Source organism: Malaclemys terrapin, chromosome 11 (genome assembly GCF_027887155.1).
Source record: "Malaclemys terrapin pileata isolate rMalTer1 chromosome 11, rMalTer1.hap1, whole genome shotgun sequence".
Taxonomy (NCBI): Eukaryota; Metazoa; Chordata; order Testudines; family Emydidae; genus Malaclemys; species Malaclemys terrapin.
This window is the reverse complement of record NC_071515.1, coordinates 17,395,498-17,407,839: the sequence shown is the minus strand read 5'-3', so window position 1 is coordinate 17,407,839 and position 12,342 is coordinate 17,395,498. Positions and strand designations below refer to the sequence as shown.

The following is a 12,342-nucleotide window of genomic DNA, read 5'->3' as shown; positions in this document are numbered from 1 at the left end:
TGGATGCAACCCTTTTGCTGACAAAAGATGTTCCATGTGATGATGATTAACTGGGGAAGTGCAGGCTAAAGTCCTTCGCTTCAACAGACAATTGTGGTGCTTTTTTTTTTTTTTTTTTTTTCTTTTTTCCCCTCTCACCATCATGCAGTAGTTGCCTGATCAGCAAAGGTACTGGGATAGGAATTTTCAAGGTCTTTGCAGAGACAGGAGCTCAGCAGATTTTGGCTTGCTAGAGGTTCTGTGGCAGGATCTTGTCACACAGGCTTTGCAGTGGCTCTGTCAGCGTTGTGAATGGAGAAGTTAGATCTACATTTTTATCCCACTATTATCAGGAAAGAATGCCTGCAGCTGGGTCTGAGGTTCCTGATGCTGACATAGGAGTTCCTGATCAGCTCCTCAGTTCCTTTGAAGTCTGAAACAAAAATAAAAGGATCAGAGTAATTTCCTCTTGAGTAGACCAATTTTCAAACCTCCTGAGGAATGCTCTTACCCTGTTATGAATGCTCTGGCCAGGGTGGAATGCACATGGACAGAAAAGTTGAGCTCTCTTTTTAAATGACCCAAATATATCAATTTGGTAGACCTAAGCATGCCACCCAAGATAAATTACTGGAGACATCAGCAAGGAGAAGTTGATTATCATTTGCGGAGACCTGTGCTGTTCTTAATCAGAAGAGATAAACTATTGCATCGGCACAAGAGTCTCTGCTTCAGTGAAGAAAGGGGTTTGGGCTCCCCTTCACTAACATGTTATTACAGAGTAGTACATAAAGTCAAGAGTCCACTGTTGATAACTCTGCAGAGTTCAATGCCAGTAGCTTTAGAAGGACCTGATACAGCTTTTCAGGCATTTCCCGAACTCTTGGAAGATGAGATCATCACGGTCAAGCTCTTGCTGCTATGACCCAATGAAGTTGTGAGATGTTTTATGGGATCCTGGTAGATCCTTGTGTGCAGGCTGCAATTACATGTAATCACCATGGCAACATCTGAACAAACTGCAATAATATTCTGTCTGAATGTGGAGATCTTCAGCTGCTGTGTGAAATGACTCAAACAAGCATTCTCTTATTGTGGGTCCTGGTACAACTCTACTATAGAGCACATTGTCTTTGTCTGAAACACCCATCAGATGCTAAAAGACCTTGCACTAGAGCATGCAGCACCAGAGACACTGACTCAGTCAAAGCTGCTTTTTGGGCACCCTCTGCTGTGTTGCAAATATATTGCAAAGCAGTCTCGTTTGACAAAGACACTTCAGTTTGATAGTTGCGTCAGGTCCTGTACATTCTGAAACAACATCTTCTGTATATATGTTTACTTTATTACCTCACTAGCTGAGGGTCTGACATGTAGTAGGGATGAGCAGGGGAAGGAAAATAAATCAATTTTTCATGTGCTAGTTGAAGTCTTACCTACAGATTGCAAGCTTTGATTGTTGAAACATTTTCTTAATGGACTAGCCAGATTGAGAATTTGATCAGGATAATTCAGTTTAGTTCTGTGGCTAAGAACTTGATCAATCATTTTATTTATGACCTTGTGACTCTTTACAGTGCTGCGTCAAATCTATGAACTATCCTAATTTTATAAATCTGTCCAGCTTCACTTTTTTCACTCACTGCTTGTGTAGCAGCCAGGAGCAGAGAATACTGTCTCATTTCTCTAATATGACTTACTTTGTAGGATAGTGATTTAAAGCAGTACTGGATGCCAGACAGCCAGTGTAAAGAATGTTATGACTGTAGTGAGAAATTCACCACCTTCCGACGCAGACACCACTGTCGGCTGTGTGGGCAGATCTTCTGTAGCCGATGCTGCAACCAGGAAATCCCTGGAAAATTTATGGGTTACACAGGTATGTTCTTTTATTTGTTTCTGGTGCATTTATGTATTAAAAATAGATTGTTTTTCAGATATCTAATGCACTCAGAATACTGGTTGCTAAAGAATTAAGGGGCCCAAATAGTTTTGATTTCCAATGAGCCTAGGGCTTATAAATCACTGAGGTGCTTTGGAAAACTTTATTAGATAAGAAAAGGGTGAATCATCTTAAAAGGATGAAGAAACAAAGAAAGCTGGCCATTGTCTAACAGACATGTCAAACATGACAAAGTATGTTCACAAATAAAACTTGCTTTCTTAAAATGGCTGAATATGCGTTCAATCAATTCCACAAATTCATTTTACTTAAAAAATTTTCAATATTCAACTCTGAGCTCTGAAGTCTAGAAACAATTGAGAGACCGCTTGTTCCCATCTGGTTTGTAATTCTTCACTTGCTACTACCACTCCATAATTTTGGTAGCATGTAAGCTTCTTTGGGGTGGTAACCAGCTCTACATGAAACAGATCTACATGCTTAACTTTTGAACTTGGAGAATTTACTTGTGTGGTTAGGATTTTTTTTTTTTTTTTTTTTTTTTTTTTTTTTTTTGCTTTTCTTCAAATGAGCCCCAGAAACTCAAGTTAGTGCACAAGTCCTGAAACAGGGAACCCCTGCTTTAACAGATTTTACGGGACTCTCCCAAGCAGGGCACTTCTCCTGTACGCTTTTTGTTCACTTCTCCCGTACACTGGCTTACACGCCTCCTGCTTCCTTTTTCTACAGGGGATCTCCGAGCTTGCACTTACTGCCGCAAAATAGCTTTAAGCTATGCGCATTCCACAGACAGTAACTCCATTGGGGAAGACTTAAATGCTCTATCTGATTCTACCTGTTGTGTATCTGTACTGGAACCTGGAGAGCCACGTACTCCTGTTGGGAGTAGAAAAGCTAGCCGAAATATCTTTTTAGAGGAGGATCTTACTTGGCAAAGGTATGAAATGGTTTCATATTACTTTGGTTAGGGGTTAGAATCTCAGCCACACTGCCAGATTGTCATCTGTTTTTAGGTGAAGAAGTTGGAGCACTACAAGATATTACCTCACCTATGTAGGTTCAGGCTGTTAGTTTGTCTCTGATAATTTAGGCGTATCTTCTATAAAAGACTGAACCCTGCGCTTGGTTCTAACTTTCTCCTTCAATGGAGAGAAGAGATGTGGCCAGTAATTCCTCTGGGAATTGCCCAATCTTAGTGAGGCTGTTGGCATTTGGAATAATAAACCCTTTACAACTAGACTGGAGCTGGAAGCTGGTAATGTGAATAGGAGCATTCACTGTAACCGTGTAGGCTTGCGGTTTCATAGAGATGGAAGGCATTTCTGTTTTTGTTCAGCCACTGGTGAGTCAGGCTTCAGTTCAATAAAGTGTTAGCTTGCTGACTGTCATAATTAGGAATGGTAGACTCAAAAAATGCTCTCTGGGCCAATACTGATGAAATTAGCAGACAGTAACCATCTGCAGAAAGAGTCAAACGCCTGGTATGAGGCTGCAGGGACAACTTGAGAGGTTCTTTTATCTCTGTCAAAAGAGCCAAAGCTCTCTTAGTAATTTTCTATCTAAGACCACTAGAGAGGAAAGAGAAACAGTCTTGTCTTGTACAGCACTTAAGCCACAACATGAAGTTTACTCTCACTGATCTTGATTAGTGTGAGAAGAACCCAAATATGTTCCAGGACTGCAGGGTCAGGATAAAACTATATTAAGAGGACTCCAATCATGCTTGTTTTGTAACCAGAAGAGTACTATAAGTGGCGATATGTAACTTCTCTAGGGGCAAGAGTTGGATTTTTTTTCTATGTATGCTAGTGGTTAATGCTGTACTGGCAATAAAAGAGAGCTCAGAAAACGTCTGTCTTCAGAGAATACTGATTTCCACTTCAACTTCCTTTCAGTGCGTGCTAACAACTAGAATGAAAGTACTCTGTATAAGCTGTCTTTAGGTCTAAATAAAGATCTAGTGTTGAAGAGATTCTGCCAAGGTGAATGATTCTTCGTCTTGGATCGTTTCTTAAATGTTAAGACAGTCTATAAACTAATACTCGATGTAGGCAGTTTGCTAACCATTTCTAACCTTGTATCTGGGGACTCTAACTAAATTCCTTTGCTAAGTATATACAGTGTAGGCCTCAGCATTTTATTAAAAACAAACTAGTATTTTTAAAGTGTCTGATAGAAGTGCTGTCCAAGGAATCTGAACTGTAGAACAGCGAGTTCTGTGGCATTCTCACAAAGGCATCTGTTGCTTTTCAGGTGTATGAGAATGCTGCAAAATACTATAGATCATGAGACCTTCTGATCTACCTTTATAGCTTTTCTCCCCTCCCATGCTGTCTTTTAGGGAGTGCAACAATTCCCAAGTAGAATAATGGTGTGTGGAAAGCATTTGCAACTTTATTCTTGACAGTCTTAATACAACCTTGGAGGAAAAGTTCTTCTGAGTCTTGAAAGACTGGTATCTCTGGAGATGTCATAATTATCAGTATTGTAGGGAAATTGGCTAAATGAGCATGGTGTAATGGTTTTTGGAAGAAGCTAGCTCGTTTTTGTTTCTCCCCCTCCCACCAGATTAGGCCTAAAATTCATTAGTAAGGGAGTGCATGCTGAAAGTCTTAAGCAAACTTCTTAACAGTACTGCAATAGAAACTTGGCAAACTGAACTCAGCTTTGCAATTAAAGCAGAACTTAATTTATGTTCGTAAGCCATGAGGTACTTCATGGTCGGTGTAGGCTGCTTAAAGAGAATATTGAAAAGAAGCTGCAGCTCGGCCTTCCCAGGGTAACAAGAACTCAAGTTTGCTACTATTCTACTGAATTTGAGGAGAAATATGAGGACAAAGGTTATACTGATAAGAGAGGGTTACTGAGGCTTGTGCATGTGTTATGGCGGTAGCTATGTTCTTTATCAGTAGCTCTGTGGACGGGCTTTAGATATTTAAGGTCATGAATTTCTTGGAGCGGGGGAATGTTGTGAAGGAGGAAGGGCAGGGAGTATCAGGCACTAGCACAACCACGTGGGAAAGAGGAGAGGCAGGGTAATGGGGAAGGGGATGAGGATGAAGAGTGGGTGAGGAGTTATGCATTTTGAAAGACGCTGGCGGTGGAGTCTAAAACGAGAGCACCAAACCAGTCTTTTGTACAGCTGTCCTTGGGCTGACGTTATGAAGGATTTTTCCCCTGTGCTCTGGCTGCTTTTTAACTTATCAAGTGTGCAAATCATGTTCTCCCAAATAGTGTTGGTTTAACTGGGACTGTTTTTTAGTGCTTCTTTGTGATGGTGGTTGTCTTAACAGAGCTCTATTCTTTGCAGTCTGATTCACCCAGACTCTTCAACTACCACACTGTCAACACGCCTTGTGTCTGTACAGGAGGATCCAGGGAAGTCTCCTGCTCGAAACAGGTAAATTAACAAATGTATGTGCGTCCGTTGAAGATCTCTCTTCCTAATCACAATACCATGCATCGTGAATATGAAATAAATATGATTTGGTAAAATCTTCTCTTGATCAGTTCTGAACCTGTGTCCTGACGTAATGAGAGAACCACTGTGCTATTAAAGGTGCAATCTGTTGGTAGAGATGTGAGGTTAAAATCCCGTTCACTTGTGGTCATTGAAGAGCCCAAATGTCTTTGCTTTCAGTAATTGTACAATGCCAAATGTATTTAAGTATTCTAATGTACAGCTAAAAATGCTTCCTGCCCTGAGGAGCTTGCAGGCTACATGTGACTAAACAAGCAAGACTAATAGGGTTGGGGAGAAAAAGGACCAGGAATACAGTAAGATTGTACTGTTACTCTAGTTCAGTAGTGTGGCTGTTTTGATGGTACCATGAAAACTGGATTGGCTGTTCCATTGAAACAGAATGAAACGAAAGCATGGAAGCAGGTTAGTGAGAGACAGGAAGAGAGGCTGGGGGAGGAGTCTGTGGTTATGTCCTAAAGGCCAAGATTGGGAAAAGGTGAGAGGAAATTGAAAGCTTTTGAGAGCAGGAGAAATGGTGTAAGTAGAAAGGTGGAAAAATTAGCACTTATGTGGGGAGGTTGAAAGGGAACAGAAGGAAGAATTATGGTAACAAGAACAAGAGATGCTGTACTGAATTGATTGGTTCACTTTTAACTTCGCCTGTGTCACTAGGCTGCTAAAACCAAAGCGGTCGTTTAAGGCTGCTTGGAGTAGCATCTGGATGCATGCCCCCTTATTCATTAGCACCTCTTGTAAGAGAAATCATGTTAGCCCAGTTGTCCTGGCTGAATTCCATTTGGGTCACTAACTTCTGCATTGAGGTCCCCTGGCAGATTCAATTGGAGAAATCTCTCCTGACCTCAACAGCTGTGTTCATTCTTTGTGTTTTTGGAACTCTGTAGGCAAATTCTGTTCAGGCTGCTTTTGAATGAACTGAGCATAGACTATTCCCTGGATTTCAGTTGTTTGCTTGTTTGAAGTGTTGGAGGATGCAGCAAATCTGTAGGAATTTTTTTTCTTACATCTGCTGCTGGCTGAACTAGATAGCCTTGTTCCTTTTCTCACTTCACTCTTCCCACGCCTGATCTTGTATAAGAGTGGTTAAATTTCCAGGGGCTGAAGTAGATTTTAATAAACGTAAAAACTTAATAATCAGCTGCAGTTTTTTCTAAAGCTTTTGTCTAAATGAGCTTTCTGATGGGGAATCCCTTGCTAGAATTTAGTCATTTTTGATACAGTAAGTTTCTTTGGTGGTGCTACATAATAACTGGTTCCTACCCCAAAGAGCTTCCAGTTGTAACTGCCAAATCTAGGACACAAACACAAGGAGAGAACATGATGGCTAGGAAAAGATAATGTGAGGCTTAATATTGTTAAAGAAGTTTCAGAGAGTTGGTATTGTCCTCTAGAAAGATCACTGAGTGTCACCAATGTACTCAGTATTACAAAAATGCTCTTCAAGGCTATCTAAGGAGACATGGGCAGAACAAGTTAAGATAACGGAGGTGGGCAGGGGGAAATGGAGGGCCTGCCTGGTTTAAAAGGAGATTATGTGGCTGCTTTAGTAGCTCATATTTTGGTAGTTCAGTTCTTCCTCTTTTGAGCTCCACTGAGACTTCAAAACAAAGGAACAGTGGAGGAAAGTGGGGTTGAGGAGCTAGATATAGATGATAAAAAGGGGAGGAGGGTGAGAAACCTATAAGTGCGTTAGTGCCAACAATCTATGAATGATCGGCAAACAGACCAGGAAGTCCAGAGTTAAAGCTCAATGCTGAATGACTGTAAAAACATTCAGAAGCTGCTAGGGCCCTGAAGCTACTCTCCCTCTACTCCCAGTTCCCTGCTCGAGAAGGTGGGGCTTAGAGCGCTGTTCCAAGAAGGCTCGGACTAGCTGGCTGCTTATGTGGTGTAGGAGTGTCTTGAGCAATGCCTGGCTGACCCAATTTGCAGCTGCAGCAGTTCAGTCTAACAGTTCTTAGTAACTGTTTTGGAATGGCTCTCTGACCTGAGTATCTGTCCTGAAATACAGAGTGATGATGCAAAGCCACCCCTATCTCTGAATCCTGAGAATTTTGGCAAAGTCAGTGTCCCAGCCAATGAGACTCTCTTGGCATCTGTAGCTTTGGGTCATGCGACAGAGGCTGAATGTTTTCTTTTGGCAGACTATGAATTCTAATAGTGCTTAGCATTTAACGTGTTAAAAGCACTGTGTGGGCATCTCCAGCTAAACAAACAAACTTTGTCATCCCTTTAAGAAGGCTATTCTGTCACTGCTGCAGGAAGTAAAGGGATTAAAAATCCCAGATGACAAAATTTGCAGTAAATATCCGGGAGATAAAGTGCAGCAAAACCCCTATTGGGATAGGTATTGGAGGGGACTCACACTTACTGGATCTCATTAGAACTCCAGTGTATAGCAAACTAAGTGGAATAATTATGAATTAATTTTTAAAGCGTTGGGAAGGGCATGTTGAGGGAGGCTTTTGGGACTGATCTTGGATGGCTGGTTAACTATTTTATGTGCACTAAAAGCCCTGTGAAGTTACAAGTCAGTACTGAACCTAAAATCTCTGAATAGATTTTACAGGCCACTTGTTATAATAGGCACTTTGAGGACAATGGTACATTCAGTGGGTTTGATAGCAAAAATACCCCAACAAACTGCTCGCCCCCCAAAAAAGTATAGTTTTTTCTGATTTATACCAACTTGATCTCAATGTGTAAGTAAAGAGTAAAGTATTTTTAAAGTGACTTAACAAAAAATGGTGTAACTGGGGAATACTGTAGTAAGGGCTATAGAACCACAATCAACTTGTTAGAGATACTACACAAAGATCTAGAAAAGCCATGTCTACATCCTTACCTTTCCACAGGTATCCTAGTGTAAGAGCTGACTGTCATGATACTCTTGCCATGGCTTTCAAAAATAAGGGCTAAATGTCAGGCACTTAAAGGCCTAGATTATTTTTCTATTTCAGCTGTACCAAGCAGCTTCCATTGAGTAGGTATGCAGCTGTATTCTGTCCAGAGCTAGGAAGGTTTCCTGGGCGGCAGTTGTATCCTAAATGCTTAGTCTTAGCAGAATAGTTATGAAGAGCCGGTGCTTCCTCCCTGTGGCCCTTGCTTATTTGCTTTTAGCGTTTTGCTATTTCTCACTCTTCTGATTGTAGTCCATTTTGTGCTGGAGGAGGGAGGGGACTGTTCATGGCCCCTCTCTTTGGCAGGTGGCTTTTTTTTAGAGCCACTTCACATCAAAAATACCCATATTCTGCTCTCTCTGTCATTCTTGCCATATCCCATCCATCTCAATCAGGGATGAACCCAGACCCCAAAGCAGTGTACAGGCTTTGAGATCTCCTCTGAGGATCTGAAGAGGCAATCTCACTTTTTTTGGTGTGTGTTCTGTAGATCCAAACTATTTTCTTCTAACAGTCAGAACTGATCAGAGTCTGGTATAAAGTCCTTGTGTAGATATACTCCCTCTAACCCCTAGGCATTTATGACTTTGCTTAGAATATCTCTAAACTGTTCAGAGTTCATTAGTCACTCAGTCATTTCCCTAAAAAATTATTAAATCACCTTTCAGAAAACATTGTTAAAAATGGCATCAGGTCCCCAAAATGCCTGACACATGTTAATCAAATACATGTTCTCTCTGCAATGCACTGTGGCATTTTTAGTAGAAATGACAGCAAGTTAGTAATCAATGTGCAAGGCAAAGTAGTGCCATGCTCTGTTTTGAGGAGTATTAAGGCTGCCTTTTGCACTTCCCTCCTAATTCTCTATTGCATTGAATAGGCAAATATAGCTCATTGCCTTAGCTGCTATTTGACTGCTAACTTGACTGCATTCCATTTCTACCTCCTTTGGCATATGGATGACCATTCTAACTAGCTATTTGATTAGTGTTATTTGCCAGTCAAGGTAAGTATAAAGTACTGAAAATAGGAGGGTCATACAAGAGACTATAAAGGATGTTCTTAGAGGACCCAAGTCTGCCACAGTTAGGATACCCACAAATGGTCCTATTAAAATCAGTTGAACTACTCTATGTAGTGAAGTAAATAGGGATACTGAGGCATAGAGGTGAAATGACTTGCTCAAGGTCACCCAACAGGCCAGTGGCAGAGCTGGGAATAGAACCCAGATCTCTTGAGTCCCAGTCCAGTGTGCTATCCACTAGGCCCTTCTGCATCTATCATGTATTCAGAAAGAACAGCCAGAAATCTCTCCATTCATCTTGCTACATGTACTTACAGATGCTTCAGCTAATACTTCAGAGAGCAGATGGTTCAGTGAGCTGTGGCAAATTGAGTAGTTATCTGTTGGGAGAGGATGAATAGGGCATATTTACTCCAGCAGACTGGGAAGAAAAAGGGTTTTTGTTTTGTTGTTTGAAATACCTGGGAGGTACTTAAATACTACGCTTATAAGGAGGCCATGTATGTACTGATTGTCTGTCTTTGAAAGACTTTTATCCTGTATGTTTAATATCCGAATTATTGCAAAAGCTGATCTTCAAGAAAACTGTATATACAAGGTAAAACTGCTTTGTGAATGTGACTTTAAGAAAACCAAAACAACAAAACCCAAAACACTAGTAACAAAAAAGATTAGGTATGTAGACTTTAAATGATAAAATTTAAGTGATGCTATAGGTGGTAGTCCGTAATTGAATTTTAGCACAAGAAATAGATCCCAAAAGATAGAGAGAACTGCCACCTAAAATTGGTGTCTGGACAGAAAAATCTCTGGATATATCTGCACAGGATAAAAAACCTGCAGCTGACGCAGGCTCTGGCTGCAGGGCTGAAAAATTGGGCGAAGTGTCCCAGGGCTCAGGCCCCTGCTGAAGCCCAAATATCTACACAGCAGATGTACGCCCTCCCCCCACCCCAAGCCTGAGTCAGCTAACGCAAGCCAGTTGTGGCCATGCCATGGACCTTTTATCCCCATGTAGATATACCCTAAGGGTACGTCTACACTTACCTCCAGGTCCGGCGGCAGGCAATCTATGTTCTGGGATCGATTTATCGCGTCTGGTTTAGACGCGATAGATCAATCCTGGAAGTGCTCACCGTCGACACCGGTACTCCAGCTCGGCAAGAGGAGTACGCGGCATCGGTGGGGGAGCCTCCCTGCCGCGTCTGGACCCGCGGTAAGTTCGGACTAAGGTACTTCGAATTCAGCTACCTTATTAACGTAGCTGAATTTGCGTACCTTAGTCCGAAGTGGGGGGTTAGTGTGGACCAGGCCTAAGTGACTTGAATCCTCATAAAATAAGCACAAAATTACAGTCTAAACCACCAGGGTTTGAGCTTCTTACACATTCTTATTCCTCCTGCTGGAGGAATGAAGCTTTAACTAGAAAACCTATTTTGTTTGATCTGTCCTTTCTAGACCAATTCAGGTAAATACAATCAGGCTTTGAATGTAATCAATGGTGACAAAGTTTTGATACTAATGTCCATTTAGCTAGCTGGTCATGTTTGTTTGGTTTTATATATACACCTAAATAAATAAAACAATTATGCCTTCTACAGCTAGATGGCATAGTTAAACTAGTTCTTGTAAAACTAGCTCTTGTAAAACAATTGACTAGCACTAGAAAACATTTCTGATATGTGAAGTTTTTAAAACTGCATAACTTTTTCTGTACTGAACTAAATTATCTGTTCTTGAAATGCTGTTAACTCATGTTACTAGGAACATATCATCTGCTGTAGTTGAAGGCTATTAGCAGTGACAACCATAGCTGTATTTCAGAGGTACGTTGTGACTTACTGCTTATATTGGCCAGGAAAATGCCATTAATTGTCCTTAAATGTCAATTGTTGAAATACCAACGTGGCTTCTCTTGATCCTGACTCGCTCATTACCTAAATTGAGCCTATTAATGTAGACTTTTCCCCTTTGTTTAAAACACTTCAACAGGCCAGTACTACTTATTGAAAGACTACTTCTTTTTCATTCTATTGCTCGTTGTTGTTGTTGTTTTTTAAAATATAACTTCAGTGTCCACTTCCTTACAGTTTCACGTTCCATTAACTTTTGTAGTCTGCATTCCCTAGCTATCTAATAATTATAGAGTAAGGCCAGAAGGGAGTAAGAGATCATCAATTCTGACCTCTGTCTCACAGGTCACCAACAGCACCACACACCAAAACCAACAACTGAAATTAGGCCAAGGTATTACAGCCTTCAGGAGACTAGACTATTGTGTGCCACAGGCAGAGAATAGGAGGGACTGCGATACACCAATACCAGAGGCCCTGAAATGGCAGGGAATTGATTTAAATAAGATAATCCTGGTAAATAACCTGCACCCCCTGCTGCAGAGGAGTCACTGCCAATCTGACTTGAGCAAAAATTCCTCCCCAGCCCCATATATGACAATTAGTTAGAGCCTGAGCCTGTGAGCAAGAACCAGCCAGCCAAGCACCTGAAAGGAAGCTTTGTACCACCTCAGAACACTGGCCCACTTTATCCAGTTTACTATCTCCTGCTGTGGTATCTGGTGACCAAGAAATCCCAGAATACACTGGAGAGGGGGAAGGGAGATAATTCCTTCCTGACCTCTGCAGGTGACCTGAAGCATGAGAGTTCGAGGATATCTAACATGAACCAGATGGGACCCCTCAGGGCTGTGAAGCCCTGCCCCACACTGTCAGAAGCAGCCTTACAAGTCCCACTTATAATGTGGTCCAGCTCTCTTAAAAACTAAACTTGTTTACCCCCACAACACCTATTGGGAGGATGTTTCAAGCCCTCGCTTCTCTAATGGTTGGAAACCTTCTGATTGCCAGCCTGAATTTGTTCACTGTCAATTCGATTAACATGTCACTATCCGTCCTATAATCCATAGCTTATTCCTGCGAAAAACTTAATGCACTAAAAGATGGCAATACCTAAAAGAGAGGACAACTGCACAAGTTGCACAGTTCTTGCTCCCCCCATAAAACAAACCAAAACCCTGCCAGGAACCTGTTTCAAATCA

At 41.4% G+C, this 12,342-nt stretch overlaps 1 protein-coding gene across 7 annotated transcripts in view; it reads left to right on the top strand.

The window, feature by feature from the left end:
- The window catches only part of PIKFYVE (phosphoinositide kinase, FYVE-type zinc finger containing), a 95,616-nt gene that overhangs the window by 14,677 nt on the left and 68,597 nt on the right, over positions 1 to 12,342 (top strand). For 6 of the 7 annotated variants that reach the window (XM_054043979.1, XM_054043980.1, XM_054043982.1 and 3 more), the window contains exons 5-7: positions 1,687 to 1,858; positions 2,612 to 2,819; positions 5,193 to 5,282. In XM_054043979.1, the coding sequence (XP_053899954.1) occupies positions 1,687 to 1,858; positions 2,612 to 2,819; positions 5,193 to 5,282 (470 nt within the window). Of the gene's footprint in view, positions 1 to 1,686; positions 1,859 to 2,611; positions 2,820 to 5,192; positions 5,283 to 11,082; positions 11,114 to 12,342 lie in introns of those variants that run through there. The other variant, XM_054043983.1, reaches the window with a different exon arrangement.